The sequence below is a fragment of the Marmota monax genome, unplaced genomic scaffold, assembly GCF_021218885.2.
Source record: "Marmota monax isolate L192 unplaced genomic scaffold, Marmota_monax_Labrador192_F-V1.1 WCK01_AAM20220418_F8-fsc00224, whole genome shotgun sequence".
In the NCBI taxonomy this organism is placed as follows: domain Eukaryota; kingdom Metazoa; phylum Chordata; class Mammalia; order Rodentia; family Sciuridae; genus Marmota; species Marmota monax.
In genome coordinates, this window is record NW_026693937.1 from 881,727 (window position 1) to 899,529 (window position 17,803).

The following is a 17,803-nucleotide window of genomic DNA, read 5'->3' on the forward strand; positions in this document are numbered from 1 at the left end:
ATTCCTCCCCAAAGAACATAAAGATAGGAAAGAATTATTGAATTATCAGTTGAGTGCCTAGCTGTAAAGACTTTCAGATGAGTGGCAGTGACAACATAGTCTCTTTTTTTTTAAAACATAGTCTCTTCTTAATTTTCAAACCTTTTCTATTTTACCATTCTAAGGTGCTCTTACTGGCAATGAATAAGGAAATATAATTTAGCCAACATTTTAAGCCTCAAGTTTATAACTATTATAAACTTGCTTACTTTGGGGTGTATTCTGAATCCAATGCCATCAGTATATTCAACAATATTTTCTTTTGCTGTTTCATTCAATAATTGGGAAATCTTTTAAACAGGTATTTTTAATTTAGGATAGATAGAAAATGGTCCACTTATAAAAACTCTAGCCATTGTATTAAATTTAACATATACTTTGATTAAAAGCTTGAGACTAATGTAGATGAGGGCAAAAACCATATGTTAAGAACAAAATCTGGGGCTGGGGTTGTGGCTCAGCAGTAGAGCACTTAACGATCACGTTCGAGGTCCTGGGTTCGATCCTTAGCACCACATAAAAATAAATAAATAAAATAAAGGTATTATGTCCAACTGCAACTAAAAAATAAATATTAAAAAATAAAGAACAAAATCTGTATTTATATCTTATCAATTTGGCAAATATTCTGATTTACTATATTTAAATGCCCATTTAAGAAAGATTATTTGGTTCTCGATATTTTAACTTTTGAAACTTTGTGTAATCAACAGAAATCATCTTCATTTTCCTTTCCAGCACTTAGCAAAATTTTATTTTAAATATGTTAGCTATTGGGATTGGAGAATGCTTAAAAGTCTTTCAGAAGTAAATAATATGTGTTCTTTTATAAGTATTGATTATTAGAAAGGTCACCCTTTTAAGAGACCTTTTATAAGATCATACACAAAAAGATACATTTTAATCATTTATATTTGGTATTAGAAAACTTAGCTTATTTTGCTTCTTTCCTCATACAGAATTAGAATTCTTCACTCCTCATAAAGGATTTTTTTTTTTAAGTTCTTGGCTATTGGGTATATAAAGTCACTATTTTAATTGTTGTTGTTTGGTTTGGTTTGGTTTGGTACTGGAGATTGAACCCAGGGGTGCTTAACCACTGAGCTACATTCCCAGCCATTTTTATCTGTTGAGTCAAGGTCTCACTAAGTTGCTTAGGATCTAAGTTGCTGAGGCTGGCCTCAAACTTGCAGTCCTCCTGCATCAGCCTCCCAAATTGCTGGGATTGCATGTGCCACTATGTCCAGCTAAGTTAGTTCTTAATGTCTTAATGTCCAAAATGTCTAGAAGTAGATTGAGAGATTTCAAGATTTGGAGGTATAGTTACATTCATAAACAGAGTCACTTGAGGTGCTATAAGAGAAACTGAGACATTTTCCAATGTAGTTTATTCATCTAGAAGATGGTTATGAAAGTTACTTAACATTCTGTACCTTTCTTTGAAATGGTAATTTAAAAGCACCAAAGGTTTTCATTTTAATAGGAGTAATAGCAATTTATTTTGCATATGTAAATCAAACTCCAGTAAACACTGTTTGAAAGTCTTTGCACAATTGCCCTGAGAAGTTATTTCCCCATTTTATGTGGATGAGAACACTGAAGCCCAGATGAGATCATTTGCCCAAGGTCACACTCGTGTTAGCATTTATACCTGATCTTCCATATTTCAAAGCCTATGACTTTTTTATACTATACCACCTCCCTCTATTAAAAGTGTGAAATTTATTTCGACATTACATAACTTTTCTTAGGAGATTCTTATGTTATTAGCAATTTCAAGTTCCATTCTATTGTCTGGTTCAGAGACATTTCTTGAATCTATCTCAGTGAAGGGCATCAAATGAAGATAACATCCACAGGAAAAAGTAAATGGTAACCCTTTTTAAAACAAAACTCTTTCTCCCTGTCAAAATTATTTCTAAGTGAAATTGCTTTTGTGATTTGTGTTCAAAAGTCCTAGATCATTATAAACTGACTGGTAACTAAGATAAAGCAGTTTTCCTTGCTGTCATTGTCCCTGGTTCATGGTGGCTTATAACTACATTATGAACACAACTGGGGAAGGGGCAGGGAGGGAGAGAAGAGGGAATCATAGATGGGTTACAGTGATCTTGTGTTTTTAAAATCATGTACCATATTGGTGGAGAAAAATTTCATTAACTGGCAGAGAAAGCTAGAATGAAGTATACCTTAAGTTATGCTTGACATATTGAAGGTAGATCAGGATTTATGTTATGTAAATGATCCTTATTTCTTGCTAATTGACATGTCATTTCATTCTCTGGGTTGTTATCAAGTACTTCTAAATGTTAAGGAATGTAGCTTTATTTTCCTCAGGGAGTTTTCATTATGATACTAAATGCCATGTGTGTATCTTGAACTTATTTGGACCTTTCTTCTGCAGTATAGGGGTTTCTATAATAGAGATAAGGTTTTGAGTTGGCTCTATTCCCCTTTAATAACTACAAAAGGCTTTCTGTCAGACCTTTTTTCTTTTCCTTTCTTCTTTTTTTTTCATTTTCTTCCTTAGCCCCAACTTGGCATAGCTGCAAAATAGGTATTGTTTTTTGTTTTTTTTTTTCTTCATGGAATCATGGGTAGTTTCATTGGAGCTCATCTCTTTCTGTTTGTTTTGTATAGGGCTGATAGTTCAGGACCATTCAGACCCCATGTTCAGTTCATATGCCTATAAGTCCCACTACCTACTGAATGAATCAAATCGTGCTGAGTTGATGAAATTACCTATGATTCCTTCTTCGTCAGCTTCCAAAAAGAAATGTGAGAAAGGTAATAATCAAAATAGTTTATCTCTTGCTTTTATTTTTGCATTTCCTATTTTCTCTCTTTAAATGAAGGGGGGAAATGTATGCTTGTCAAGCACCCCGTCTGTTGCTTTTGGTAATTCTGCCTTGGTGGTTGTGACTGTGTCTTCATTGGCTGCAAAATTATTAAAAAGGGCTTAAAATAATTCCATTATTACAAACTTTTACTTTAATCCTTGAATAAGTTTTCACACATTCCATATATGTTAGGTTATTAAAATAGAAAGACTAGGATTTTGTTCAATATAAAATAATATTTTAAGGATTCTTTCTCTAATTTCTGATATATGTAGATCTACCATTCCCGGTAGAAGAGAATAGACATGATATAATTTGTTACTGTCAACTAAATAACAACATAGGTTATTAAAAGAAGGAAAACAAGATGCAGATTCTTAAAACTTTGATTTTAGAATAAGTCTGTCATTTTGTTTCTTAATTTTTGCTAGGATGCTATGAAAACTAGTTGCCCTTGTCTTAGGACACATTAGGAAGCTGGGATTGGGGGAATACCTCAAATACTGGATATTGAGTTGCTGATGGATAATTTATTCACAGAAAACCAAGAGCTAAATGTACATGTAAATATACACATGAATTTATATGTGTGTATACATTTATATGTCCCTCCCAGTTAATTTCATCTATGGAAGAAGACTTTATCTCTGTTTAGCTTTCCATAGCGTACTTGAAACAAAAGGAAAAAGTGATTGAACAATAATGTATTATTTGAGGAGTTTCTGTCTCAGAGGGGGATAAAAAAGTCAATGAACTTGGAAGGTAAAGGCCTTCTCCTGTATACATTCCCATTACGATCTAGAGGCCAGGTTTAGTATTTGTAAAAAAAAGAAAAAGAAACAGAAATTCATTCATAACTATATATACTAAGTATGTGTGTGTGTGTATGTGTGTATATATATTTATATACACACACACACACTAAATATATTTGAAATGGGCTCCCCCACCCCTGTTCTTTATGTTGTTTGATTTATCTTTGCTGTTTGTCAGATATCTAAAGTGGCAACTCTTAACTAAAAGAAAGTATAAATAAGTTAATTAGAACCCATTAGAACTATTGAAAAAGTGTTGGCTTTTTGTTTGTTTTCTGTTGAAGTCAGATATCACCTTAATGGTGATACTGCCTGCTTCCCAAACAAAGATAAACACAGGTCTGACTTCAAAATGCAATAAAATTAGTCCATCTGAGGCATGTTAGGAAATGCTTCATTTCCCTGCTGGTGCCTACATAAAATTAGATTAATTCAGTTGTTACTTTGTTTTCAACATTCAATATTAACCTTTACATGAACCGAAATTATTTTGAGCCCTCTGCTTAGCTTGAACTATATCTTATTTATCTTGCATTCTAAAGCAGTTTTCTTGCATAGCACCAAGGCAGATCATTCATATTTTAATTTTTTCTATTTCCCTATGTATTTTTAACATTTTTATCATGATGATTTTCACTGATGATTCTGGCTCTGTATTTCCTCTGAAATAGGACTTAAAATTTAGGAAAATTCCATAAAGTTAAAAATGAGAAGCCTGACTTTTCCACATCAATGCTAATAATCACTTGTCCTCTAAAGCTGTTTGCAAAGACAATTCTCCCTATCAGTCATTCTTTTCCAATGGCAAAATGAATAAACTCATTTTACTTTAAACTTACAGAATTCCATACCTAGGCTTAGAGCATTCAGGAAGCTAATCTCTAGGCTGATGAATTGACCCAATTAATCTATATTTAGATCTGCAGTCAAAGGAAAAATCCTGATGATTTAAGTAAAAGCTTTTAAGCAGAGGAAATATAGTAATTTAATTCATCATTAGTTATATATGGATTTTCTTTTTGTTTTCATGTTAATCAGAAGTTTGAAAGTCTGTTCAGGAAGACAAGATTTTCTGGAAAACTTGATAGCACACCCTCAAAAGGTTGGAGCATGTAAATCAAGTTATTATAGAGGGCTCTTAACCTTTTGCTTATGAGACTTTAAACTCAGTATACTCATGGGCTATAGACCTAATTTTCCAATGGAAAGTTTTTTTTCTCAATAAATGTCTATTATATTCTCAGTGGTTAACAACCTTTTCACTCACTTGTTGAAATGCATATTAGAAATACCTAATCTCATTTCTTTGTATTTATTTATTTATTTTTTTTTTTTTTTTGCTACACCTGTTTTGGTATCAATTCAAAGATCATTTTGTGTATCCAAAAGAAAAGGGTTTTAATAAGGACTTGACAGGATGTCCTTGCATATGGTACTTCATTCAACACTGAAAATTAGTTCTGTGCTATAAAGCAGTGGTTCTCAATAATTTTAAGTTAGAAAAGATTTGTGTAAACAAAATTTTTTAATTATTTTGGAAAATCTAATGATCACATGTAAAATAAGGGTGCATGAGTTTATGTTTTGCTATGATTTTAACAATGTAATAATACTCCTTAGTTATACATCTCTTTGCTTAATTAAAATCATAGAAATTGTTAATTTTGAAATGCAGGTTTTTTTGGTTGATACAATATTCGAAAACATGGGTTTATGAGAAAGGGAAGGGAATCCTTTGTGATGAAAAGTTGCAAACCACTGCTATGCTGCCCATATGATTTTCTTTATTTTTACTGCTAAGGTAATGATACTGATGATCAATTTGAGAATCCATATTCCTTTGCTATTTTGTATTCTTTTACAGAAAGCAAAAGTACTGATCAACCAATTGGCTATTTTCATTCCTGTTAATTTTATTGTAAAGGGATTTAGTTAAGTGTGGCACTGGATTAAAATAGAAAGATGACTATTGCTTTCTTGCCTTGCTCTGAAGAAAAAAAAGAAAATGGCTACTCATTTATTTGAAAAACTTGTTCCCAAATCTATTCAGTCTAAACATTTTATGCATCTCTCTCATCATATATAAAAGGGTCTTAGCTTGCTAAACTCATACCTCAATAGCTCACATTTTAGCAAAGTCAAGATATTATTATATTAATGAAACTCTAAGCTTCTAGTCACTGAAACCCTAAAAAAAAGTAAATATTTTCATGGTTTCCTATTTTAATCCATCGCTATAGATATGACTCAATCCCTTTGTTATTTCCCAATTTAAATCAAATTTAATGCACTTAAAAGATAACTTTCTCCTTTCTTTTTCTGTTTCCTCTTTTCTCAGTTATTAAGACTGTTTATTTGTTTCAAGGTGGAAGATTGCTCTGCTGTGAATCGTGCCCAGCTTCCTTCCACCCAGAATGCCTGAGCATAGAAATGCCAGAAGGCTGCTGGAATTGTGATGACTGTAAAGCTGGCAAGAAACTACATTACAAGCAGATTGTTTGGGTCAAATTGGGAAATTACAGGCAAGTTTTCCAAGGGCAAAAAGGAAGTTTTCCGTCAGTCTTAAGACCAGGTTCATTATTTGGATGCAGAGTAGCTAGGAGATGGGCAGAGCAGCATAGGCCTACCTCTCCAAAAAACAAAAAGGGAAACAGGTTTTCAATCTGAATTTTTAGAGGGTTGGAAAGGTTATGTTGTTATTGGAGTTCTTTCGGTTTTTTTGTTTTTGTTGTTTTTAAGATTTGTTGGTTGACTTGCTTTTATATTCTGAAAATTATTTTATACTAATGAACTATATACTACTAGATTTTGGAATAAAAGGTCTTATATCAATATAAATTAATTAAAACACAAAGAAAACATCATCTATGTAGATGATGTTTTCTTTGTGTTTTAATTAGATTTATATTGATTTCTGGCCTCTAATAAGATCAAGAATTTATGTGCTGAACGAAATAGCTCTCTTTGCCCCTGAATCTGGCCCATTTTTTTCTGGCTAGAAGCCCTAACCTGTGTCTAGAGAGCTTTTTATAATTTAAAAAGAGATTTATTTCAATAAGGACCTTTAGTAGTTTTTTTATTTGTTTGTTTGTTTGTTGTGGCGCTGGGGATCGAACTCTGGGCCTTGTGCATGCAAGGCAAACTTTGCTCTACCAACTGAGCTATATCCCCAGCCCAGAATCTTTAGTTCTTAAGTGAATGAAATAAAAAGTATATGTGATTGTCATTATTTTAATAAAACTTTTCCTTTAAGGCTTTAAGCAGCCTTCATTAAATACATATGCATACATTTTTTTAAAATTCTGCACTTTGAGGCATATATTTATTATTTTTCAAAGAAAATAGAAACTAGTCAGGTTAACACAAAAGAGTTGTGCTTTTCAATTAGAATCCTAAGCTGCATATATTTCTATAGAATTTCAGCCATATTGTAATTTTGTTTTAGTAAGAGCTATATTGTTTTGTTTTAAATATGCTGTTTGTTTACTTACTTATTTCAAATTTTCATTTTTATTTAGGATCAGGGACATTAAAGTCATAAAGGCCCCTCCCCTCTTTTTCCCCCCAAAAATATGACAAGAAACTTCTAAGACCTAAAAAATATTTTTAATAGTTTGAATATTTAAATAAGTTTATACCATATAACAAAAGATGTCATAAAGTTTTAAAAGGCAAACCAAGGGAAAATATTTTTGGTCCATATTCTATAGGAAAAAATGAATGTCTCAACAGAAAAAGAAGCAAAGAAGAAAACAAACCAGTTTGCAGAAGAATAGCAAATAGAAAATAATCCCAGGAAAAATGCTCAGATTTACCAAAAATAAATACACAATAAAACTTTTTTTTTTCAATTAAAAGATTGACAAAGATTTAAAAGATTACTAATTTTGTGGCCATTGAGGGCATGGGGAAATAATTGCCTCTTGGAGGACAGTCTGGTATCATATATCAAAACAGTAACTGGGCCGAGGTTGTGGCATCTACATCTAAAAATACATATACTTAAGAAAACTATAACTGTAGCATTTCCACCTCAAGGAATTTATCTAAAGAAAAAAATGAAAGCAGGCAAAACATTTATTTAATGGCATGTTCACTGTAGTTATTTCTAATTGTAAAATTTTGAAATAACCTAAATGCTTAGTTATTAATAAGGGATTTGTCAAATAAAGTATATCCATATTGTAGGATAACATGAAGGCAATAAAGGATAATGCAGGTGTATATAAGAACATGGGAACATATCTGTGATATATAGTTGTTTAAAATGTGTATTAAGTATATGCAATTTGTTTCTGCATTTTATGCATTTTTTTCCCTTTCTCAGAACAGGGTCTCCATATGTGGCCCAGGCTGTCCTCAGACTCCTGGGCTCAAGCAGTTGTCCTGTCTCAGCCTACCAAGTAGCTGGGACTAGTTACTTGCCACTGTGCCTGGCCTTATTTATATAATTTTTGAAAAGTGTAGCTCTGGATACATGTGTTTTTAATACTTAGAAAGAAGTAGCATCTAATGTTAATAGGTTCAGGGATAAGATTACAAAAGGAGACATTTTTACTTTTCTCTTATACATTTCTGCATCATTTTAATTTAAAAAAATTAATAATTGTATGTAATACTTGTACATATTTCTGGTCTATAACATGATGTTTTGAAAGACGCACATGCTATTTTCATAATTATATATATGTGTGTGTGTGTGTGTGTGTATATATAGGCCCCATTTTCTGATCTTTAGCTTCACCCTTCAGTTCCTGGTTTGTCCAGTTGCTAAAAACTGTTCAATGCTCCTTGCAGATGGTTTCATTTAGCAATTACTGTAGTATTCAATGATCATAATGTGAAAGTTATATTTTCACTCTGCTCCAATCCCATGTTTGTTGGATCAAAGATGAATTAGATTCTGAAATACCAATGGAGATAAAACCTATTGTATTTGATTAAGAACTGTTTGCCCTGGATGATTTGAGATTCAGAAAATGTTGATTTTCATGGGGGTAGCCATATTTTATCATGGAAGTACTTTATTCTAAAAATAATTCCCAGACTACTAGAAATAAATAATCTTTGATATCTTGAAAAGCATTAAGTATGTCAGGAGTAGGAGAAACATGACTTTTGTGGATCAAATTGGGATTGGAGTAGTATTGGACCATTCTGATTTTATTATTAAACTTTTTAATATTTTCATGAGCTATATTTTGTAAATGTCAAATATTGATTTTTAAAGACAGAGACTAGACAAGGGTTTAGGGCCAACTTTGTATAGTCTATGTTCACTATTTAATCAATTAATGTTTTCAAATGATGCACAGTTTGGATGGATTAAAAATAAAGATTTTTGTGGTCTTAAAATCTGAATAAAAATTGCAAAGTACAAAACCCTTTTTTATTCTTGTCAACTTTGTAAAGAATAGTGTGATGTTTCATTTTCTTTGTCTAAAATTGCTTTTGTTTTCAGATGGTGGCCAGCAGAGATCTGCAATCCCAGATCTGTGCCACTGAACATCCAGGGCCTTAAACATGACTTGGGGGACTTTCCTGTGTTCTTCTTTGGTTCTCATGACTACTATTGGGTACACCAGGGCAGAGTGTTCCCTTATGTTGAAGGAGACAAAAACTTTGCTGAGGGACAGACTAGTATTAACAAGACCTTCAAGAAAGGTGAGTTGTATGTTGTTTACAGTGACTCAGAACCAGATCTCCAGTGTAGATTTCTCCACATCTCCTCACTTGCATACAGCACATCTAGTATTAGAGAATTTTCACTAGGCATAATGATCCTGCATCCACTAACTTCCAGTCATATTAGAACCAGGTCTGAAATGAATTTAAGTATAGTAGACTTTGCTATATACGTGAAAAGAATTTCTTCAGCAATCGTTTGTTCGTGTGTGTGTGTGTGTGTGTGTGTGTAGTTGGACAAAATCTATTTATTTATTTATTTTTATGTGATATTGAGGATTGAACCCAGTGCCTCACACATATTAGGCGAGTGCTTTGCCACTGAGCCCCAACCTCAGCCCCCAGCAATCTTTCTGTAAACAAAGATTATACTGCAAATAGTCTTCATAATGAAGGGAAACTCCTTTGCCACAAGAGTAGTAAAAGCTTCCTATGAAGAGCTTTACAACTGCTTTTACAAAAAGTTGCCAGGAAATTTGGCTTTCTGGGTAAGAGTGAGATGAATTTAAATCTAGTACAAAGTAAACACCTACTATTAGGGTCACTTGGAGGTCTCTATCATTAAGGTAGAGTGCCTCTGAGGCAGCAGCGGGCATACAGCTGTAATGTTTAGTGAGTTATATTCTATTTCATTATAACCCTATGCTGGTGGTGAATGGTAATTTCCAGAATGTGACTTTAGAAAGAAAATCTCAGGCCAAATGCAGAGCATTGGGAAGATAGTATAAAACTACTGACCATGTGTGTTTGTATTTCAGTAATTATGTAATTTGTTTGGTCTTATTGTCAGCACTGGAAGAAGCTGCAAAACGTTTCCAGGAATTGAAAGCACAAAGAGAAAGTAAAGAAGCACTAGAGACTGAAAAAAACTCAAGAAAACCTCCTCCTTACAAACACATCAAAGTGAGTCTTACCCATGAAAACACTGGTATTTGATAGACAAGATGAAATCCATTATTCTCTCAGTAGTTAAAGGCCCTTTTTAACTTGTGAAAACTTTTGCTAGTTATCAGCCTGTCTTCTGTAAAACCAACTTAGAGCTTTTGTTGAAGGCATCAGATGGGAGCCCCTAGCTGCAGTGCTGTGAGGATTAGAACTTCGATAAGCCCTCTCATATCTAGGAGGAACATAGTTCATGTGAAATCTCATTCTTCTTCTACCAGGTTATCCTGCAACCAAATGAGAATATAGGTGTTTAGCCTCTTTTTTCAAAGAGCCCACAGATAAGCATGCTTATCAACCAGTGGAAGGAGAAATACACAGGATAAACAAACAAAAAATTCATTTTTCAGGTTTGGATATTTTTGTTGACCAAGGAGAGTTATTATTCTTAGCTTATTCACAGAGAAATTAAGGTAAAGAGCTTTGCTTAGAGTCATATCACAAGATATTAGCAGAGGCCTGTATAGCACGGGCTTTTGGCGGGGCAGTGCTGGGGGGATGTTTCTGTTCAGATTGCTAGTAGATTGCTTACCTTGGCCTCCCTCTCTTTTGTGATTTTGTTTTCTAGGCTAACAAAGTAATAGGAAAGGTACAGATACAGGTTGCTGACCTGTCGGAGATTCCCCGCTGTAACTGCAAGCCTGCTGATGAAAACCCTTGTGGCCTGGAATCAGAGTGTCTGAACAGAATGTTACAGTACGAGTGTCACCCACAGGTCTGCCCAGCTGGAGATCGCTGTCAGAACCAGTGCTTTACAAAGAGGCTATATCCAGATGCAGAGATCATCAAAACAGAGCGAAGAGGCTGGGGCCTCAGGACCAAAAGGAGCATTAAGAAGGTAGGATGTGATAGAGGTAGTGGTTGGGGTGGAACAGACCAAAACTGTGTTACTTAGGAATACTTCTGTAGTGTAAACAGATATATAATGTAAGGACCACTAAATGCTGCAAAGGAAAATAAAGCTATAAGAGGGAATAGCTGGCTGGGGATGTGGCTCAAGTGGTAACACACTCACCTGGCATGCGCGGGGCGCTGGGTTCGATCATCAGCACCACATAAAAATAAAAATAAAGATGTTGTGTCCACCAAAAACTGAAAAATAAATATTTTAAAAATTAAAAAAAAAAAGAGGGAATGGCTACTAGATGCAGTGGCACATGCCTATAAATCCCAGCAACTTGGGAGGCTGAGGTAAGAGGATTTCAAGCCAGCCTCAGCAACTTAGTGAGGCCCTATGCAACTTAGTGAGACTCTGACTCAAGATAAAAAAATTTTAAAAAGAGCTGGGGATATGGTTCAGGGTTCAATCCTCGGTACCCCCCCTCCCCCAAATGGCTAATGACAGGGATTACTATTTTCAATTGATTAGGAAGCCTGAGGAGGTGACATTTAACCTGAATGTGTAAAGTAGAAAACCATGTAGATCTATCATAACAGCATTTCAGACCAAAGGAAAAGCAAGTTCAAAGGCCTTATCATAAGCCAGGTGTGGTGGCACATGCTTGTAATCCCAGTGACTCAGGAGGCTGAGACAGGAGGAGTTCAAGTAGTTCAAGGCAAATCTTGACAACTTAATGAGACCTTGTTTCAAAATACAAAATAAAAAGGGCTGGGCATGTAGCTCAGTGGTAAAGCATCCCTGGATTCAGTCCCCAGTATTGAAGGGAAAAGGCAAAGTAATAAGTCTGGAGAAGAGTGACAAGGAGTGGAGTGGAAGGTAAAAGATGAGGTGAAATGGGTAGCCAAGGGTTAAATATTATTGGGCCTTGTAGACGATGGGATGAGAAACTTACGGATTTTAGTAGGGAGTGCCTCCATCTGACTTGGTGCATTAGTTATTACTGCTATATAACAATATTACCACCAAGTTAGCAACTCACAGTTTATGAAGCTCAGGATTTCAGGCAATGCTTAGCCTGGGTCTCTACTTAGAATCTGAAGGTTACATCAAGGTGCCCACCAGTCTCCCAGGGTTATGTTCTCAGCTTGTGCCTCAGCTAAGTAAGGATCCACCTCTCTGTTCATGTGGCTACTGGCAAAACTCTGTTCTTTGTAGCTGTAAGTCTGAGAGCTTCAGGTTGGTGTTTCTTTGTTTGGGGGGATGGTTTCTTGCTGTTGGCCAGGAGTTGCTCTTGCCCACATTTCCTTGCCACCTGGGGTTCCCAACATAGTCACTTGCTTTCTTTACAGTGAATGGAAGGGAGACTCCCAATAAGATAGACACTAAGGTCTTAAGTAGTAAACTCACAGAACACATACACACCATCATTATTACCATATTGTATTAGTTAGAAGCAAATCACAGGTCATGCTCACTTTCAAGGGGAGAGGTTTGTGCAAGGGCATGAACACCAGAAGGCAGGGATTTGGTTTTGGATTGTTTGTTTTGGGGGGTTTATTTGTTTTGTTTGGTACTGGGGATTGAACCCAGGGGTACTTTACCACTAAGCTACATTCCTAGTCCTTTTTATTTTATTTTGAGACAGGGTCTCATTAAGTTGCTTAGGGCCTTGCTAAGTTGCTAAGGCTGGCCTTGAAATTGCAGTCCTTCTGTCTCAGCCTCCCAAGCTGCTGGGACTACAGACATGTGTCACTGCTCCTGGCTAGACTAGAGGGACCACTTTGAGAGTCAGTCTATCAAACCTGGGTTTGTCAAGTCCAGTTTTTGTTACTGTGACCAAAATATCTGACAAAAACAACTTAGAGGAAGGAAAGTTTATTTGGGGTTCATGGTTTCAGAGGTCTCAGTCCATAGATGGCCAGCTCCATTACACTGGGCCCAAGGTGAGACAGTTCATCATGGCAGAAGGGCCCAGTAGAAGAAAGCTGCTCAGCTCAATGTGGGGTCAGAAAGCAGAGAGAGGGAACAGGGAAGGGCCCATAGGAAAGATGCATTCTTCCAGGATATACCTCCTCCAAACATACCTCCTGACTAAAGTTATTACCCAATTACTGCATTTCAATTAGGATGGACTAATTAGTTTACAGCTCTCATAATCCAATATTTTCACCTCCCAACATTTCTGCATTAATAGGAGCTTTGGGGGAATACCTCATATTTGAACTATAAAATTCTAGTCTTATGTCACTGTGACCAAAATAGGTTTCAAAAGGAGAACTTTGGCCAGGCACAGTAGCACACACTTGAAATCCCAACTGCTTGGGAGGCTTAGACAGGAGGATTGCAAGTTTGAGGCCAGGCTTGGCAACCTAGTGAGACCCTGTCTCAATTAAGAAGGATTGGGGATGTAGTTTAGTGTTAAACCATGTTTGGTACCCAGTACCCAAAACAAAAAGGTCAAGTACATTTAAAGTTGTTATATAATGAGCTGGGCCTGATGATGCATGCCTGTAATCCAAGTAGTTTGGGAGGCTGAAGAAGGAGGATTACAAGTTAAAAGCCAGTCTTTGCAACTTAGAAAGGCTCTAAGCAACTTAGAGCCTGTCTCAAAATACAAAATAAAAAGGGCTGGGGACTCAGTGGTTAAGCACCTCTGAGTTTAATCCCTGATACCAAAATAAAATAAAATAAAAAATAAGGACTGAAGATATAGCTCAGTTGTAAGGTGTCCTTAGGTTCAATTCCCAGTACTAAAAAAAATATGTATGGGGAGTTATGTAATAAAAATTATATTATTTTAATGCTATGCATATCACACATACAAATGTTTTCTATGACTCTGGAGAAGTTTATAGGGCTATCTTGAAATCCATCAAGTTTAATGTTGTTAAACCTTTTAATAGTAGTTGCATTTATTCTAAAATAACTTTTTAAGTTAATAATATAATCAAGGGAAAAGAAAATACAATCTGAACTGATCTTCCCTTTAGCATTTGAAGGATTACTAATGTAAGACAATTGGCCTTTTACAAAATAGCTATAAATATTCAGTCGTGGAAAAGCATAATCATAATGATGTTAAAGCAACATGGAAATGATTTTTGTTACATTCACAATAAAAAAACAAATATAAGGGGCTGCGGTTGGGGCTCAGCAGTAGCACACTTGCCTGGCATGTGTGAGGCACTAGGTTCAATTCTCAGCACCGCATATAAATAAATAAAATAAAGGTCTATCAACAACTAAAAAATAAAAAACAAATATGAAATTGAATGTACACAGTCCTTCCCCTTTTCATACATAACAGACTACTGAAAATGTGTGCCAGAATCAAACAAAAAAATTCCTGTTATATAGTGGTTTCTTTTCTGGAAAAATTTTTGGGGATGCTAAGAATTGAACCCAGGGTCTTACATATGCTAATAAGTATAAGCAACTACTGAGCTTCATTTCCAGCCTATTTTTCATACTTACAGAAAAAGTATTAGATCTTGAATTACAGCCTATCATTTTTTGCTGCAGTGTTTTATTTTGAAGTTCTGGGATTGATTCCTAGGGGTACTCTACCATTGAGCTATATTCCAGCAGCCCCTTGCCCCCACCCCCAGGATGGCTTTAAACCTGCGATTTTCCTGCCTCAGCCTCCCAAGTAACTGGGATTACAGGCATGCACCACTGCTCCCAGCCTTTCCTACAATTTTTTTAAATATTTTTTTTAGAGAGAGAGAATTTTTAATATTTATTTTTTAGTTTTTGGCGGACACAACATCTTTATTTGTATGTGGTGCTGAGGATTGAACCTGGGCCACATGCATGCCAGGCGAGCACACTACCGCTTGAGCCACATCCCCAGCCCCAATTTTTTTTTTTTAATATTTATTTTTTAGGTGTAGATGAACACAACACAATGCCTTTATTTTTATGTGTTGCTGAGGATCGAACCCGGGTCTTGCCCGTCCTAGCAAGGTGACTAAGTGCTGAGGCAAGAGAATCGCAAGTTTGAGGCCAGCCTTGGCAACTTAGTGAGACCCTGTCTCAAAAAATAAAAAGGTCTGGGGATGTGGCTCATTGGTAAAGCACCCCTGGGTACAGTCCAAATAAACAGATAAACAAACAAACATACACTTACCATATGGTACAGCAAATCACACTCCTGACCATTTGTCCCAGAAAAATGAAAATCTTTATCTACATGAAAACTTTTCCAGAATATTCATAGCAGCCTTATTTGTAATAGCCAAAATTTGGAAACAATTCAAATGTTCTTCAGTGAATGAATGGTTAGACTGACTAGTATATCCATTCTGAGGAACACTAGTCAGCAATTAAAAAACAAGCTTATTTTTTGGGGTGCTAGGGATTGGACCCAGGGCATTGTGCATGCCAAGCAAATCCTCTACCAACTGAGCTATATCCCCAGCCCAACAAACTGTTAATACACATAATTTGGCTGTATCTCAAGGGAATTAGCCTGAGATTTGTGTACCAATGTCAGTTTTCTGGCTTTATACTGTGCTATGGATCTGCAAGATGGAGGAAGCTGAGTGAAGGGTAGGTACAAAGATCTCTGCACTATTTTTTCTAACTTCCTATGAGTATCTAAAATTACTTCAAAATAAAAAAGTTTAAAAAACAAAGACAGAGCTTATTTGTTTCAGATTCAGATCTTTCCCAGTTCTTACTCCCAACCCCTCACAGTTACAAACCTGGAGTGATAATTACAAACCAGTCTGTGGTAATTATATAGCTTCAAAGTCTGGGGTTAATTTTTTCCTCAGATCCTAGCAACATGTCATGTGGTATCACTTGGACTATAGAAATGTATTCTTAGCAAGAAAAGACAAGTAGATTGGCACTTTATGAGGCACTTGTACAAGAAAAATAGTGCCCCTGTTGTAATTTATAAATAAATTACCATTTATTTCCAGGGTTTCATTTATTTCAGGATTCTTTTTAGTTAATTATGATAGAGGATAGCTGTGTTAAGCAATATTTTATAATATGATACACTGATTTTAGTTATATATTTACATGCTTCTCTGCAGGGCGAATTTGTAAATGAATATGTTGGTGAATTAATTGATGAAGAAGAATGCAGACTTCGAATCAAGCGAGCCCACGAGAATAGTGTAACTAATTTTTATATGTTAACTGTTACAAAGGTAAAATTGCTTTTTTTTTTTGGGTAAGAAAAAGGGATTTTCTGTTCTTGTTTCATGGTTTCAGGTTGAATTCAGTTTCTTTTGACTTTTCCCAAGCAAATTATAATGACTTATAATAGCCAGCAAACTATAATGTGCTGATTATTCTAGAATACGAAATGAATCATTATTGAAGCCTTGCACATGTCATATAAGAAAATACTAAGAATGAAAAGATAACCAGAAATAGATTTTACATATCTGGATCTGTATTTTAGTTCCTGGATATTATGAAAGACCTGGGCCTCAGTTCCTTTTTAAAAATATTTTTCCTTAGTTGTACATGGACACAATGGCTTTATTTTATTTATTTATTTTTTATGTGGTACTGAGGATTGAACCTCGTACCTCACGCATGCTAAGAGAGTACTCTACCACTGAGCTACAACCCCAGCCCCTCAGATTCTTTATCACTGAAGGGAAGAATTAGCTCTGTGATTCTAAATTATAAATCACCATTAAATTTCTCATTTAAAAAAAAGTCTAAACTTCTATATTTATATTTTTAATGAGTTAGGAAAATGAGTGTTGTCATAAGAAAAATGATAGTAAAACTGCCAATTTAATAACACATATAATTGTAAGACCTATATATTACATATAATACAATCTTTTCAATAGTCCTCTGATTTACAGAGAACAAGAAACTGAGGTCCAGACATGGTGAGTAATTGTTGAATATCTTGTTATCATTTAAGAGCCAAGACTAGTACCCATGTTTTCTGTGTTCCAGGATATCTCTAAAATTAAAAATCAGACTATGATTAGGGCTTGGGATACAGCTCAGTGTTAGAGCATACCAAATATGTGTGAGGCCCTGAGTTTGATCCCTAGCACTACTAAAAATATATACCCACTATAAATTAAAAGATACAGCATTTTAAAAGTATTTTGCCTGATAAATAATTGTTTGAAAGTTTCATAACTTTCAAAACATTTCTCATGAACAGAAGTTAAAATGCCAATTTTGACGATGCTGGAGTCTGGCTCCATGAATCCTACCTATCCTTACCACCGAGGTCCCTTCAGCCAGCTTGACAACAACATGTGGGAATGTTGTTCCAGATTCTCAGTTCAGTTTCAGGGGCCTAAGCGTTCATCTTTTTACTATATTTTTGAACTTCAGTATAAGTGAAAATAAAATAGGTAACTACTGGAAAGTCTGACCCACACAGTAGTCTGTTCATCAAACAAATCTCCAGATTTTCATCTGGGGAGAGTTCTCATTTTTCCTTCTTATATTTTTATACTAAAAGCATCGACATCACACTAGTTTTGCTTCCTGCTCTGAGCAAGAATGAGGGCTGACAGCAAAATACTAGAGTAGTTACCTGAACTTGAAGTTTCCTAATTAGAAAATACCTACCCGTATGGCTTGCTAATCTAAGTAGCATTATTTGGTGGTCTGCTTGTTTCTAGAAGCAAACTTAAAAAGAAACT

The 17,803-nt window shown here is 35.2% G+C and overlaps 1 protein-coding gene across 5 annotated transcripts in view; it reads left to right on the forward strand.

Moving 5' to 3' along the window:
* The window catches only part of Nsd3 (nuclear receptor binding SET domain protein 3), a 108,304-nt gene that overhangs the window by 81,254 nt on the left and 9,247 nt on the right, over positions 1-17,803 (forward strand). Inside the window, exons 15-20 of one of the 5 annotated variants that reach the window (XM_046463843.2) lie at positions 2,680-2,826; positions 6,033-6,216; positions 9,156-9,358; positions 10,170-10,282; positions 10,890-11,159; positions 16,208-16,324. In XM_046463843.2, coding sequence (XP_046319799.1) covers positions 2,680-2,826; positions 6,033-6,216; positions 9,156-9,358; positions 10,170-10,282; positions 10,890-11,159; positions 16,208-16,324 — 1,034 coding nt within the window. The remainder of the gene's footprint in view (positions 1-2,679; positions 2,827-6,032; positions 6,217-9,155; positions 9,359-10,169; positions 10,283-10,889; positions 11,160-16,207; positions 16,325-17,803) is intronic. The other 4 variants (XM_046463845.2, XM_046463844.2, XM_046463846.2 and 1 more) reach the window with 4 other exon arrangements.